The 16,552-nt window shown below is 36.5% G+C and overlaps 1 protein-coding gene across 10 annotated transcripts in view; it reads right to left on the bottom strand.

Annotated features, from left to right (window-relative positions):
* The window catches only part of SGIP1 (SH3-domain GRB2-like (endophilin) interacting protein 1), a 160,814-nt gene that overhangs the window by 45,311 nt on the left and 98,951 nt on the right, over nucleotides 1-16,552 (bottom strand). For 5 of the 10 annotated variants that reach the window (XM_012722324.1, XM_004679085.2, XM_012722326.1 and 2 more), the window contains 7 exons: nucleotides 14,824-14,835; nucleotides 12,551-12,575; nucleotides 11,588-11,639; nucleotides 9,240-9,325; nucleotides 5,961-6,053; nucleotides 3,430-3,504; nucleotides 978-1,478 (listed from right to left, as the gene is read on the bottom strand). In XM_012722324.1, the coding sequence (XP_012577778.1) occupies nucleotides 978-1,478; nucleotides 3,430-3,504; nucleotides 5,961-6,053; nucleotides 9,240-9,325; nucleotides 11,588-11,639; nucleotides 12,551-12,575; nucleotides 14,824-14,835 (844 nt within the window). The remainder of the gene's footprint in view (nucleotides 1-977; nucleotides 1,479-3,429; nucleotides 3,505-5,960; nucleotides 6,054-9,239; nucleotides 9,326-11,587; nucleotides 11,640-12,550; nucleotides 12,576-14,823; nucleotides 14,836-16,552) is intronic. The other 5 variants (XM_012722328.1, XM_004679086.2, XM_012722329.1 and 2 more) reach the window with 1 other exon arrangement.

Raw genomic sequence — 16,552 nt, 5'->3', positions numbered from 1 at the left:
ACTTAGAGTTGACTTCACAGGCTAGTGAGCAGCTGGAAGTGAAGTTGGAGAAAAATCTGTCTCTAGAGGCAACTTGATTAGGTTGGAGATGGAACCTAAGGGGCCCTCTTTTTTTATTTCCTATTTAAGCTTTATTTTCTGAAGTACAGAGATTAACATATATTTCTCCTTGAGAGAGAGAGAGAGAAAGAAAGAAAGAAAGAGGAAGGGAGGATGGAAGGAGAAGGAAAAGAAGGAGTTAGAACAAGAAGAAAATATCAATTGACCTATTAGGAACTTTGGAGAAAAAACTACACACTTGCAGTTATAAGATCTTCAAGTCTGAAGATCTGATGTGTTATATGATGATTATGAACAAATACAATGACTATTGAACTCTACGACATAATTAGTACCACTATATTGTATGATGGAAATTCACTGATAGTACAAAGCTAAAACATTCTCATCAAAAGAAGGTAAATACATGAGGTGATGAAGGTGTTAGTTCAATGAGGGGAATACGTTCAAAATGTTTATGTATATTAACTCATCAACTCTATATACCTCAAATATCTTACAATTTTATTTGCGAATTATACTGCAATAAAGTTGAAAGCAAAACAAAACAAATTTAAAAACTTGTAGAGGCCTCTGACAAGGAAATCAGACACGTCACATGACTCATGTCTTTTAAGAACTTTCTGAATTCTAAATAATGACATCAGCATCCTTGAAAAATGCACTTCCTAACTGAGTAGTGGCAGGTAGGCTCTCCTGAGGGCTGGGAGTGCAGGGCAGACACATCCACACACTTGCACTATGACTGCGAGCATTTGATGGACTAGGACATGCCATGGGGCCACGGGACACCCAAACCAGAGGAGGGATGGCTGAAGCTCTAAAGCCAACTGCCAGGCAGGAGGAGGGCTTTGCTCACACTGCAGCAGCCGCGGCCATTCCCTGTCACACGAGCACACTCAAACATTAAGACGTACCACTGGTGGTCCCCGTACCACTGCCCGAGCCAGGTCCAGGGGATGAAACCACAGTCCTGTAGGTGGGTGGTGGTGGGGGAGGCGGAGTTGCTCTTTGTCCCAACCCAAAATCTTTAGGAGATGAGATAGTTTCTAAGTAATCATCTTTAATGAAGGTCTGCTCAGTGATTTTCTTCTGGACTTCTTCTAAATTGAGTGGCGATGGTACACTGCGAGGAGGACCAGGAGGCCCTGGGGGTCCTGGAGGCCCTGTGGGGCCAGGGGATCCAGGAGCTGGGGAGTCAGCTGGGTTGTCTGGTGCAGCTGGTGGGGATACCACCTGTTGCCTTGGAGTCAACTCTGGAGTAACATGTTCCGGGGATGTATCAGAAAAATGGACCCACTTTTCTTCAGCATTAACAGCGACAGACTTGGGGGACAACACTGGGCCAAAAATGCTGTCCAAGTCATTGATGGATGGTAGTTTTTCAATTTTGACCTCTGTGGCTGACTGGTCATTTCCTGTGGTTAAAGTAGTTGATTTTAAACTTTAATTGACTTCATTAATATTATTTTTGTAAGGGGGCACTGAGGGGGTAGGCAAAGCCTGGTAATTTAATGGCCTGTGAGTTCTCACAGTGGAATATATTTCTTAAATGCTACATCCCTAATGTGAGAACATATTTTGATGTAAAACATCATTCAATGCAGTGTTTTTTAATGCAAAACACCCTTTTGCAGGGTGACACAGTGAGTCCCATGATCATCACCTTAATTACTATTGCTTTCAAATACTGCTCACAAGACTGTAAAAAAAAAGAATTGATAACCAAAAAATCACCTCCTAATGTTTGATCAAGATTGTTTTACATATTCAGGGCAAGTACTTTATGAAACTAATTAGAACAAGTTAGTTGAAAAACTGATCACATCATAATTAGCTGTTCATCCTTCACCTTAAATACACTAGAAATATAGTACAATGATTATTTAAAGGGCTGCCCTCATATGTATATTTGCCAACACACACATACACACCCCACACACAACACAGACATAGTTATTAGAAAACTTTTACTATATATTAGGACCATTACATGTATAACTGTTTAAGAAGGAAGAAAATTATTATCTTTATAACTTCTTTTCTCATTAAGTCTAATCTGTTAACATAACAGGTATAGTTGTCATACTTATCTGTTTGAAAACATGAAACAGAAAAGTCTCTATTTTGGTTAAATGTTAGCAATAGTTATTCAATCTCTTTAATTCTTATCAGTAAAAAAGAAAAAAAAAAATTAAAAACTACCCTCTATAACTTGGCAGGAAATACTTGATAGCAGTTGTAAGATGAGGAAGTGTGCTTTTTTAAAAACAGGTTATTCAAATAGAAACTGTTATGTAAATAATTGCAAGACATGAGCAGAAACAGGTATACAGTTAAATAACCTTTGGTTATAAGAACTAGCTTAATACTTTCATATTTCATGTTTAAAGGAGTTAACCTTCAAGGTTCCAGTGAAACAGATAAATGGGGCAGCAGTTTGCATGGCCTACTTTATTTATAATTTTGTTACTGGTAGATTTATTTAAACCTAACACATTTATGGAAATACCAAGGGCCAAAATAATTGCAATGTTTATGAGACTCCAGATGAGTTTTCTGTTTCAGAAAAAAATGTCTTATGTTCACTCTTATTGATAAATATCCTACTTCAGAGCTATCAAATTCACCAGGCTACATAAATAGTTGAAGATGAAGTTGCAACAGTATGGAATAGTTGGAAGATGATGAAGAACCATTTGCATAACTATTACTGTTTTTGACCTGTTAGTCCAATAAGACTAGCCAGTTTATACAATTTAATATGTAGTATTGATTTTAGCAGAAGGTAAAGACGCAACTTAGAAATTAGCTGTCTAAAGGCATGCAGCAATTCCTTCCCATATTTCATCATTCTTACACATTTCTTTGCCATGGTTTAATAAATACTCTAATGTCTACTGGGAAAAAAAGTTCTCTACTACCCATGCTTGCCTGTGTGGCATTTTATGTTTTCATAAGCAAGTTAAATTCTAGAAAATAAAATAAACCTGTTCTTGGAAAAATACAAGTTGGACCTTGAGACTTTCAAATTGTAAATCATGAAAAGAAAGATTCAATGGAATAAAATGTCAAACAATGAATTCTGGTAAAGGCTTTTTTCTTCTCTTACAAGTGAATGTGACCTTCATTCAGCAATTTACACAGAGCATGGAGGAAAATTAGTTGAAAAGTAAATTTACTTTTTTTTTTTAATCTGGGAATAAGACTTTAAAATAAGTATGCATAATAAATTGTAATTTACTTTCATTACAATTTAAAAACTAGATGCCCACATTTTCATCTTACATCTAGCTTTCACCTGCTGAAATGTCAGGAACATGCTCTGATTACCATTTCATCCCAAAACAGAAATAAGCTAAAGCTTACCTGGGGCAACTGTTAAGGGGGAGCCTGTTCGGGGTGGGGTGGCTGGTATATTTTTTGGAGGCAGTGGTGGAGGTGCTGTAAAGAGATGATAAGTCTAACATTATTGACTAGTTGACATAATATTATACAATATTCTATCAGCAGGATTTGGGTTTTTACAAATAAGAGCTATTAGAAATCAAATAGCCACCTAGTAGTGTAATTTTTAAAGCTAAAAGACAAAAGTGAGATCCACTTAGTTCTTACATCTTCTGATAAGAATCTGTCAAAATAATGCCATCCCTTTATTTGACAAACCTCAAGCACTAAGTAAGTCCCATATCTTGTACTAGAAACTAGAGAGGTAGTGTTGAATGAAAGGAGCATTCATGACTGAATGAATGAATAGCAACAGAAAATTACCATCCAGGGTGTGATCAAGAATTGAGAAGAGCTTGGGAGGGAGCTCTAAGGAGGAGATTTTAATACAATCAGGATATTACCTGAATTGAGTCTTGAAAGATTTCTTAATATTTGGTATATTTTTGAAAGTCTGACATCAAGTATTTTGGAGCTAGGGAGAATGAACAGATTCCTTTGAAAAAAATTATAACCCAAAACTGTGAGACAGAAAAAGTATCATATTGCAACTCAGCCTTCAGAGACTCACCCTTCTGAACAGGATTGTCACTTTGGTGGGCAAAGTTTGGAAGAATTGCTTTAAAGTTACATTTTTTCCCCCTTATAATTTCTTTAAATGTATGTTTCTTAAAGAGTTCATACTAATCTTATCAACCAACCCCAAGTTTAGAAGAGAACCTCAAAATGACCCTGTCATTCATAACTTAAATGCAAAGTGTTTGGTGGGGTGCTAGCTGGAGACCTCTTGCCAGTACCCTCCACTTGCATATGTTAGAGAGAAGCCCCCTTGCCATTCCTTCCCTGCTGACTTTTAGAACAATGATGTTCTTTCACCTAATAACTATCAACCTAAAGCCCAGGAATATGTGGTTCTTAACTTTAGTTATAATCTTTTGAGAACCACACCTCCAATGGATCATATTTTTGAGAAAAGTTAAGTCAGTCATGGGCTCTGTTATTGATTAATAATCTTTGCAAAAATTGAGATAATAATCACAAAAATTCATAAAAGAAAAATCCCATAAAAAACTAATAAAGTAATAAACATGCTGTAACCAAGCAATGAGCAGAATTACAGACAATGCATTAATGAGACTGGACTAAGTGTAAACATGCACAAAATATAGAAAATGCTATAAAATGCCAATAGTTAGATTTAAAAACCAAGACATCATCTACATAAACATTTCATTTATAATACTCTCTTGGCTTTTAGGAAGGGATTTTAGGAATAATTTTTGGACAGCTCCAGTATGTAAAGAAAGCTCTTCAAGGAGGTTAGTTTTTACAGTAGATTTGCTTGCCAGCAGCACTGAGAAACATTCAAAATCAAGCCATTGGGGTCCAAATCTGTTAAAAATATACCTTTGAAAATTCAGACATTTAAAAGATTGTTGACAATAGTGTTTGTTTGCTTTTTTTTTTTTTATGTGGGGAAACATCCTGGGAAAACTGGATCAATAACTTTATGGCAATATTTCCAACATTTGGAAATGTTTGGGTCTTTGTTTATGAAGCCCCTTGGCTAACTCCTGTGATTATTCCAAAGCCTCAAAAACCATAGTACGAGGGATGCTAAAATGTAAAAAACATTAATTGCGTGTAGTGAGCCTAACAGAGTGATCATACCCTCTGTCCTCTTGCTACCTCCAGACACCTTTCTTTGAGACTTATTTCTCCTCCCTGGGCATGCTTTCCAAATGCAAATCTGCTCAGGGAAGTCTACTAAGATGGCAACTCAATAAATCCATCAAATAGGTGGCTTGATAGAATGAGCAATACTGTTGGTGCAAATAGATCAATTCACCACAGCTGAAGGGCAATAAATCCTTCAGGAGGATGTGAGGGTGGTTGGGACCTAATTGGATAAGCAGGGCAGCTAATTCTGGAATAAACAGGGCTTTGCAATAAATTGGACCTATCTCCTGTTACAGTTTCTCTCTACTACATAGATTCATATTTCTTATTCTCCAGTAATCACTTTTGTCTTTCATTTCATACTTTCTATAGCCTCATATAGCCTCAGTTGTTTTAGGGCTAGCAGGGACCACAGATGACTTCTTCACCTTTGTGTTTTGTAATAGTCCAGTAGATTCTTTAGCTCATTTGCTTCTCACTCTACATATACATGTTAAATGAATGGTTATATGGTCCAATAAATTAATGAGTCTGAGGAGTGTCACAAGAGGCTATGATTCAAATTTAACAATTTCCTTTATTATATTATTTCTGCCTTGACAATATGTTTCAGACCCCCTTAACTCTAAAGTCTTAAGAATAACATTTCTGCTTAATATTATGTAATCAAAACGTTGCTTACATAGATTTTAAAGAGTTGCCTAATTTCACTATGCAGACAGACAGTAAAATGACTCACTTATTTTTCCAGACAGAGCAGAAACATAACTTACTTCCAGTGGGAAAAGACCTTGTTAACTTTGGCGACTCCATGCTTGGATTAATTGGTTGGCCTGAGCCCCATATCTCTGGCTGATCTAAAAGAACTGGAAACATAAAAAGAAAAATTTCCAGGGTGAGCTGAAAAATGAAATATCCTGGATTTTAGCACTCAAAATTTCAATTTAAACTGAGCTTCATAAAATTATCTCTTCCTTGCTTCAGTACTAGCAAACTCATTTTGGAATGTGCAGCTTCTCATTCTTTTCAAGCAGAGAATGGAAATGAGTGGGATGTGTGTGTGGGTGTGTGTCTGTCTGTGTACATATAGGGAAACAAAACCTTTCAAAACAGCATCTGTACTTTCCTTTGGCTGGTCATTTAAGGACGTTCTGGATGTCAGTATGGAAACTGTCTTCATTTCTTCCACCTATTTAGAAATCCAGGCATTACTTCCATGGACATTTCTTTTAAGATGGTTTATTTAAAGTTTGCTATGATTATGTTTCAAAAATGAAAATGCCTAGCTCTGGACAATGGTTCATATTTTTAAAGTGTCCTTGCTTATTTATTTCATATATATTTTTAAGATTTTTATTTATTTATGCATACAGAACTGGGGTACAGGCCAGAGATACGGAGGGTGAGAGAATTCACCAGAGACAGAGCATGGGGCAGAACAGGCAGATCGATGAAGTACACTGCTGAGGGGAGCAGCAGGCGGGTCAGGAAAGGTCTGCCACGCCATGTGGATCTCCTCCGGGGCAGGCGGGATCGAACTCATGTGGAAGTGGCTTTAGCTTCTTAGTGCTGTGCTTTAACCCGCTGCACCACCGGGAGGGCCTTATTTCATATTTTTAAAGGGTCTTTAAATAAACCTTTATGTCATCATAAAGATAAAGTGTTCTAAAATACTATGTCAAAATAATCAGGAAAATAAAAAATAGAGCTCACACATTTAAGGTAAATCAGGGCAGTTAGGTGTTGGTTCTAAGAATACTAAATCTAATCTTTCATCTATGTCTTTTGTCTTTCTCATCTGATGCTTTTGTTGCTATGGTGACATTGTGAATAATAGCTCTTCTCAGCACCTACAGGTGCCAGGGTCTACATAAGTGCTGCTTATAATTTGTGACTTTGTAAATGTAAGCAGGAAGAAGTTAGGCAGATGTGGATTCCAATTTGGCCTCTATACTAACTGTGTAGAGGATTTTAGACCAATCTTTAACCTGAGTTTCCTTTCCTTCAGTCCAAAGTGAAAAGAGTAAGGTCAATCTCAGAGAGTGATGAAAAGAATGCCAGAGTTTATTACATATAAATAAAATATATATATAATGTTTAAAATGATAGCCATTTACCCCTGCAGTTCTCACACCACCACCATGTGGTTGATATTTTTAACATTTTCAGAAGAGGATATCCAAGATTAGAGTGATTATATAACTTGCCCAAAAGCATATATGGTAAAAACAGAGTTGCTAAGACCTGACCCAGGTTTGCACATCTGACTTCAAAACACACATTTTCCACCTAGGTATTTTAAACTAGTGGTAGGACAATTAATCCAAAGAAGTCAAAGTGTGCAGATAAAAAAATATAAGTCTGGGTATTGAAAAACAACTATGCCTAATGCAAATGCTGGGGTTTTATAGAACTTCAGGATCTGAAATCATTTAAAAAACAACCACACTGGGCTCATGGACAAGTCCCAGGTGTGTACCTCTGCTCCCTCATGAGCATTAAAGATGGGGCAATCTTAGTTCTGTTTTGTTTTAACATAAATACAAACATTCTCCAAAGATATGAAGCACCCATTTTTCTTTCATAGATTCAAAGTGGAATACCACCTTGATTTTCAAGAACTTTTTTTTTTTTTGGTATATCAGGTTTCCATCCAGTTATGGAATTCCTTTAATAGACAGATTCAGTTGTAACACCGCAAACTCCACTTTCAGTTGCTTATGTAATTAGGTCATTACAACTGCAGTGGGTCACAGATGAGTCAGGATAACTGTTAGCCTTACTGCAAGGATACCTTTACCTAGGGATACAAATTTGCAAACATTTAAATCATCTAAAGAGTTGTTAGGCCTGATCCTTACAAATTTCCTTAACTAATCATTGAAAAATATTCAGATGGGTCTGGCTGCCATTTCATAAAATCCATTTCCATTCCACCTATAGTTAGAGTTTTCTCTGACCAAATGACACTGAATTGTCTTTGATGGGTTCTGGTTCAAAGTAATGTATGTTTCTTCCAGATGCTGTTCTTCCAAGAATTGACAGTGGAGGATATTGACAGCTGGAACAGCCTCCTGGGACTCAGAAATGAAGGCCACATGTTAGGGACAGCACTGTCACTCTACAGTCCTGTATTGTTTACTCTGACACTGCTAGCATGAAACAAAAATAAACTATCTTGTTTAATTCACTGTACTATGGAAACTTTGTTACTATAGCTTAGCCTGTTCATTATGCTTTCAAATTTTATTGTCTTTTACACTTTAATTTCCTTTACCAATGGGCCCTGGAAATACTATTTGATACTCTGATCAAATGATTTTCATAAAACATTCTAATACTGTGAAACACCATGACTAGGGGTTTGTGGGTATTGGGCAACAATATATTTCAGGAACATATTAGATCCCCTTTATAGAGTTTCTTTTATGTCAGAGTTTCTTTTATGTTAAGCAAGGTATATATTTTTTATAGCCTTTGAAAAAAAGATGTTTAATTTTAAAAAGCTAAATATTTACCTCTAGGAATAAATAATAGACAAGCTCCATAATAATGGCCAAATGATATTTCCTTACAACATTTTAAAAAACATTTTTCAAAGCTGTTAAATGTGCAAGGTCATTCCTGAGTCTCCAGCTTGTGAACAATATTTGTTGGGTGAGCAAATCTGACTAACACATCCGCTGATGAATGGACATGAGTAAATGTGGGCTAAATCACAACAACCGTGACTATGATGGGGAGTTGGAAGGTCTAGCTCCATAATGATAACTGCTTGGCTCCTAGAGTGCTTACACTTGACCAGTGATTTGTATAGATTTGTAGCAATGCTTCCATTAGATATTTCTGGAAGTAAAATTTCAAATCCTAAAATACTAGATGTTTGCAATTGAAACCCCCACATAGCACAGCTCACTCAGAAACGTTCTTTCACATGAAGATGAGGATACAGTAAAAATTTGCCTCGAAAGATTACATTTACCTTAGGAAAATTATAGTTTACTGAAAAGAAAAACACATCTATAGATAAACACATTTGTCTTAATTTTTACCTTCAGTCTTCTGTTCATCAAACGCTGATTCTAATGGTGGGCCAAAGAGGGGTGCAAGAGCCACGGTGTCTTCTGGAGGTTTTTTGCTAGATCACACATATTAAAGAAAAACATGAAGGAAATATTAAGGCTAGAAAGGATATAAACAATATAGCTGATGGTAAAGTAGATGTACATGTGTGTACTTGTTTCTTTGGATGCATTCACAGAAGTTCTTGTAGTGCTTGTAGAATACCTGGTAGGAAATCAAATGTATTGTAGACAAGACAAGTAGTAATGAGTAAGTAAGATCCCTGGTTCTCAATAGGGGACAAAGTTGTTCAGCCTGGGCCAAGAGAAGTGAGTTGAAGAGATATTTTTTCAAAGCGTTGTGATTCTTTAACCTGGAAGGTAAGTTTACTGTGAAACACACTACTCACCAAGATCTCAAAAACCAATAGCTATTGGATAAAGAATTTGTGGACTATATACTCAGTCGAATACTGCACAGCTATTACAAAAGATGAAATGGTGCTAAATGCAGTAAATCAAAAAGTGAAATATGAATACTGGATGGTTTTACCTTTTCTTGTGAGCCAAAGGAAAAAAATCAAAGCACAGCAAGACTACTTAAACTGAATCATCTACTGGTTACCTGGAGAATAAGGGCAGAAGGAGGATGGCCCTGGGGAGGGAAGGGATTGAGGCACTTGCATTAGAGATATGGTGGAAGCTGAGTGGAGCATGTGCATCAATGGAAGTATACAGATGTTCTTCCAAATTATATATGTAAATGACAGACTAATAAACTTGGAGGAAAATATCTCAAAAGCCATTTATATTTGTATTTGCCATATATCTGTGCTGTAGGTTGATACAATTTGTGACTAGTGAAAGTCAGGAATGGGAGTCCCCACCAAGGAAGTCTGTGTTTGAATAAAATAGTAGGTGTAGCTAGTGCAGGTAGCGGGGATAAGAGGTAAAGAGGATGTAAAGAGGAGATGAGATGGGTTGGAGAAGGAGAGGGAGTGAAGATGATCCAACTTTTAAATACAAATAGCTGTACTTTGGAATAGCAATGCCTATTAGTACAGTATTTTCTTTCTCCAAGAATACACAGTATAAAATACAATGTTTTGCCAAAACTATAAACACAAGCAAAGATTCTTTTAGTGTGTGGCAAGTAGAAAATATAAAATTGTTTGCAACTGAACAGGCTTCTTTTCTTTCTTTTTTTTTTAAAGATTTTTTTGAGGCCCTCCCTGGTGGTCAACGGGTTAGGATGCAGCACTGTAAGCAAGTCCCTAGCCACTTCAGTGTGAGTTCAATTGCCCACCCAGGAGATGATCACATGGCGTGGCAGACATCTCCTGGCCTGCCCGCTGCTCCCCTCAGCAGTGTACATCATCAATCTGCCAGTTCTGCTCTCCACTCTGTCCTTGGTGAATCTCCTCACCACTCCTGTACCTCTGGCTTGTACCCCAGTTCTGAATGCATAAATAAATCTTAAAAAAAAAAAGGTTTTTTGGGAAGGTTTTATTTTTTTTTTGCTTCCGGATTGGGGGGGGGCAGGTCAGGGATGCAGGGATCATGAGAGAATTCACCAGAGAGAGTAGGGAACAGAACTGTCAGATCAATGAAATGTACTGCTGAGAGGAGCGGTGGGTGGGTTAGGAGAGGTCTGCCATGTGGATCACCCCCAGGGCTGGGGATGGAACTGGCACTGAGTGTCCACAGCCAGCAATACAGTGCTGTGCTCCAACCTGCTGTACCACCAGGGAGGACCCTAAAGATTTATTTTTATTTATTTATACATACAAAAACTGGGATATAGGTCAGAGTTGTAGGGGGGAGTGAGAGGATCATAAGAGCCATAGTGGGGGGTGAAACTGGCAGATCCACTGAAAATACTTCTGAGGGGAGCAGCAGGCGAGACAGGAGAGGTCTGCTGTGCCCTGTGGGTCAGCTCCCTGGGTGGGGATTGAACTCATGTTGCAGTGGCTGCTGGTAGCTTCCTAGTGCTGACACTTAATCCCTTAAACCACCAGAGGCCTATGAACAAACTACTTTTATGAAGCAATATAACCATATTTCAGATTAGCATTTCAACTATCAAAAGAACTCATCATATATAACTTTAGCATATCTATTAGTGAGGACATTGCATTCTGATAAATGTTACTTTAGATGCTTTCCTAAAGGTCTTTGTTGGGCTGTAGTCATGTGAAACAAAAACATATTGAACCATGAACTTACACATATAGTCCTATGTTAATAGGAACTCAGAGTTTAGCCCAAATGAGATGTGCTTACTTGTTAAGATTGCAGGATGGCTTGCATGAAACACAATTCATGTCTTTCAGGCTCACCTTACAAGTTCCGGAGTTGGTGTGGAACGCCTGGGTCTCGCCACCTCTTCACCTGATACACAGGAAAAAGGAAATCCTTAGGAATATTTTTACCATTTTCTTTTGACATGTCTTGTAAGATAAATTTGGAAATACAAAGATCTAAGTTACATCAATAAGCCATTCAATATGAAGACTTTTCAAGACAAACCCAGAAAACAAATCTTCCTTTTGGCAATGCAAAAGCCATATATTAAACATATGTAGTAGTATTTTCTTTGGCATTTGAAGAACCTAATTAACCAAGGAACTACCAAGATAAGTTATCAAGTAGATCTGTATAACTGCACAACTCAGCGGAATTGCATACCATCCTTCTAATGTCTGCTGTCTTGATCAGTTCAGCTTACCTATTACCATAAGAGAATACTAAGCCAGACCATATGTATATTGTACATGAATCCAGCTCTCTCCCTGTTCTCTATTTGAAATGCCAAGAAAATGTTATTCTTTTAACTTGGAACCATGAATTTAGAATTCCCTAGAAAGTGTTGCATGCAGCAGAGGAAAATCAGGCCCTATGTATAATATAACCAACATTATATCTTCTTGTTGCCTAATATTTTCATGTTAAATAACACTACAATGTATAAGAAACTGCACTGTCCTCATTTTCTTCTGCCTTGCTCCTCTCTCTATCTCCCATCAATATATCCTTGATTAAATTCATTTATAAGAGTTGAACAATATAGAAAGAAATATTTTCCCCAAGATATTCAGTTTCAGAATTTAAACATTATTCATTCCAAACCCATGTAGTCCCTTTATCATTACAAGATTTCTTTGCTGTAAAAGTAAAAACAATAGTAAGCCTTAAAAATCAAGCCCAAGTTTATATAATTCAAGCATATATATACTCCAAGATCCAAGGAACTATTCCTTCTTTTAATCATACTCTATTTCTGGTAGCTATGATATACTTACTGGATAAGTTCCTTTTAATTGCACCCTAGAATTAGAAATAGACACTATAAGGCTTAAGACCACATATATCTTATGTACAATATGAATATTTATCTCATAGTAATTAAGCTGAACTCAAAGAAAAGAAGGTGGGAGAAATAGAATTTTTCTCAGAATTGCATTCAAATTGGAGACTATAGAAAAACACACAGAACTCAGTTTATTATTTTACTTAGATTATAGAGAAAAAGTCAGGATAAATTACCAGTTTCTCAATCAGAAAAATAAAATACCCTTACCTGAGTGTATTTGATACATTAAATGTTTTATAGTCAATTAATAAAAAACAACTTTTCAAACTAGTAGACAAGAAAGTAAATACAAAGTTAACATACAGTTGATGCTAGAAAATTATAGAATGTATTAAGAATACTGTCTGTTCTTATCAAATGAGATCCATGAGTTGTTAGTAAGAGCCATTAAGTTACTAAGGCAATTTTTAAAGATATAAGTGGTGTATACTAAAGAGAAGAAAACCTCCGAGGCATTGCCACTAAATGGGTTGTTTTATGCAGGAATCAGGGAATTAATTTCACCTTCCCCACCATCAGTGCCCACACTTTCTTCCACTTGACTCCCATAGGGTTCACCATCCTACCAATTAGGAATCATTCCTTTAGCTCATGCCATTATGATGCTATTGGAATGTCCTAGCTGGAACAATCTGAGAAGGTTATTCTAGTTTTAGCCAAAACTAATCTCAATAACAGAAGAATTGATTGGATAAAGACTTTTATTCAAAACTACTGTGAAAGATTCTTAGGGGTGTTATGAGAAAGTAGATCACTATTGGTGTGGCATCATGCTTTGAGACTTGAAGCCCTGTACAGAATCAAAGGGAATAATGTAGACCTTTCAGTCTCTATGTTCTATCCTTTTTATTATAAATATAATATTCATGAAATGAAGAAAGGAACAACACTTATTTTATGAATTGATACCAAGTATATCAAGTTATTCAATAGACATTTACCTAGAGAGGCACTGAGGAAGAAACCTCTATACCACTTTTATTAAAAATGTCTCATGCAAGGACAATCACCAGTTAATTGCAAACAAAGCCTGGCCGAAAGTACAGGAAAATTCTGCTGTTTAGAAATTAGGAAGTATAAAAACACTATCGTTTTTAAAAGGATGGGTTTTTGAATAGCCAGCAGCCAAGCAGCAGCGACAGAAAAGAAAATCCCATTGTCAGCTGGAGCTGGCATACAGAGCCTCAATGACCTTCATATTGCCACACCACAAATACAGAACAAAGTTAAGGTGACATTCACCATCCTAACCACACCAGGAAAAAAGTCCACTGAATTAAAAAACCCCTCATCAAATGGCCACATTTTCATCATTTCAATGATTGTCTTTATACTTGTATTGTCAATAAATTCCTTCATTTTTAGTTAAATTTTCCTTAAAATTAGTTTTTTTCCTTAAAAAGGTGTAACATGCCAACACTGCAGATGTCACTTGTAAGGAATCATTCACACTTAAATAGCAGCCCCTGTAACTCATTCTCAGTTGGGGCAAAATATTTGCTTCAAATAATAATTCATTCATCAAATCACATGGGCCTCGGAATATATCAGGGTGTACTCTTCAGTTTGTCTCCTCTCTTAAGGTACTAACAAGGCAGATGAGGGTCATCTCCAACACAGCAAAGACCCTTCTTTAGTTAACTTAAATTAATCATATCCTTCAACCTGAAGAAAATAAGTGAGATTTCACTTTGATCAGTGAAAGGTAATATTAATTTCTCTTCAGTAATAAAATTAGAATTTTGTGACAGGCTAGGAGTATTAACTTGAAAGATGTATCCTCTCCCCATGATGAAAATTATTATTATGTGTTATTATGTGTCAGTCCAGGGACATGATAGGATTTTAATCTTATAAACAATGTGGCTTCAACTAATTTCCATTTTTATTGTTTTCTTATCATCTCTTTTAACATTATCACTACTATCACTTATAAACTTTGATTGGTTTCTCTGGCCAACCTCCAGGCTGTACTTACACACATACACACACACACCACTAATTTTTGAAATTTAACATAAATTCTGATTCCTATTGTTATGAAAATCCTTAAAAAATGTTGGTATAAACAGTGTGTAAAGCTAATTCATTTGCCTCATTCATCTTGAGTTATCATAAATTTAACTAAAGTTAACCTGGTCATCTGGCCTTTGCAACGAATTCCTTTAAAAAAGCTTAAGGAAAAATGTTGAGGGTTCTTACCGGGCTGCGCCTCTGTGATCAGCAAAAAGGAAGAGAGAACAGACACCTAATCAGAGAATGATGGATCAGTCAACAGGCTTGGGTAATAGAAGACATTATAGACAGTGAACCAAATATATGCTCCAAATAAAAAATCAGGCCAAAGAAAGTCTTTGTCTGTCTTGTCTGAGACCTCTTCAAACCATGAAGAGATTTTTGGAGAAACCTCAGGAGAATCTCCACTGTATAACATAGCTTTGCTAGTGGAGATGTATTGGTTTTAGCTCCGTGTACATAAAAACAGGACATAGACAGACAAGAAAATTTTATTGACAGTTTTGGTGTTTTGTCATAGGAGTTCTTCCTATTAGATAATGTGGAGAGGAAGGGGATTTTTAAAGGACATGCAATGTGGGGAAAACTGTTTCCCCACATGCTACTGGGTGATAGCAAACATCATAGATGTAATTGGGGTCTAAAGGGAAACTCCAAATTCAGAATGGAATTTACAGAGATTTCTTTATTATCTGACTCTTCTCTTTAGTTTTCCATGCAATGTGTGCTGATGAATACTTAATTTTGCAAGTATCTGTTGTTTGCCTGGTGATTTGGGCAGCTTTCATTAAGGAGTAGGCATATAATGAGAAGTTGAGAAACACCTGACAAGCACAAGTAAGTGAAATGAAAATTTTCCAGCACCATGGGCCCTGGTGAAGCAGTGTCCAGCAAAACATGACAAACATCTGAATTCTCTGTTTCATTACTCAGGTCTTAATTATGGCTGCTCCCTATTTACCCCACTGACTGTTCTCCCTCTCAAAGATTTCTCTGCAGTGATGAATGAAAATGGTGTGACTAGGAAAGGGAATGCTGCTTAGATTTCCACCTTGAAGATATGGGCTAAGTCATAACTTACCAGAGACTTCCTGGGAAAGAGCATTGGCCAAATCTTAGAAATCCTGGCCAGGAGGACAAACACAAAAGTCTCTAGAAGTTGATCAAGTGAAGAGGATGGTTCTATCTTGAACATGAAAACTTTGTCTTTTTCAAGTGGGAATCCCCAATGGATACTGAGTCTAGCTGTGTTGATATAGAGGGAAATGAGAATGAGACATACAACTACTAAATGGGTAGAACCAGAGATGGGATTTAGCTCTCTGGTCTCTATTCTCACACTTTCTAGGACTCTAAGCAGGAACTTATTGGAGAATTTCTATAGCAGAGGAAATACTTACTTCTAGAAATGCTTTGGTAGTAATCCGGGCTTTAGACATATTTACTCCAGTTGATAATTTGTAATAATTTAGATTTCATTATTTGCCTTATCTTCCAGGTACTGTTCAATATTGATTGTAATTTTGTTTATATGCATAGATGCAATTTAAATAAAATTAAAAAAAGAGCATTCATAAATATGTATTCCTGGGTTTAAATTCTTATTGCCTAATTCGTACTATGTTTTGAGAAAAGCTTAAACACTCTTCTATTTAGAGTCCGTAATTTTTTAGATTTAGAATTTATAGTTCTCTAATGGCCAGACTAAAGTTCTTACCAGAGACAGAAGTGTGGGGATTTATGATTCTAGCTTCAATTTTGTGGCAAACATTTGACTTAAAAAAAAACATAAGCTATAGCAAAGAAGGGATTAAAAGTGATGCAATTTCCCAAAATGAAATTGTGAGAAATAATGCAAGGTAGAGTACAGACTATTAACATATGGAGATAAAACCTTAAATGCAAACCAATAGTT

Source organism: Condylura cristata, unplaced genomic scaffold (assembly GCF_000260355.1).
Source record: "Condylura cristata isolate star-nosed mole 26May11 unplaced genomic scaffold, ConCri1.0 scaffold00008, whole genome shotgun sequence".
Taxonomy (NCBI): Eukaryota; Metazoa; Chordata; class Mammalia; order Eulipotyphla; family Talpidae; genus Condylura; species Condylura cristata.
Note: the sequence above shows the minus strand (reverse complement) of the source record. Positions and strands in the feature narration are given on the sequence as shown.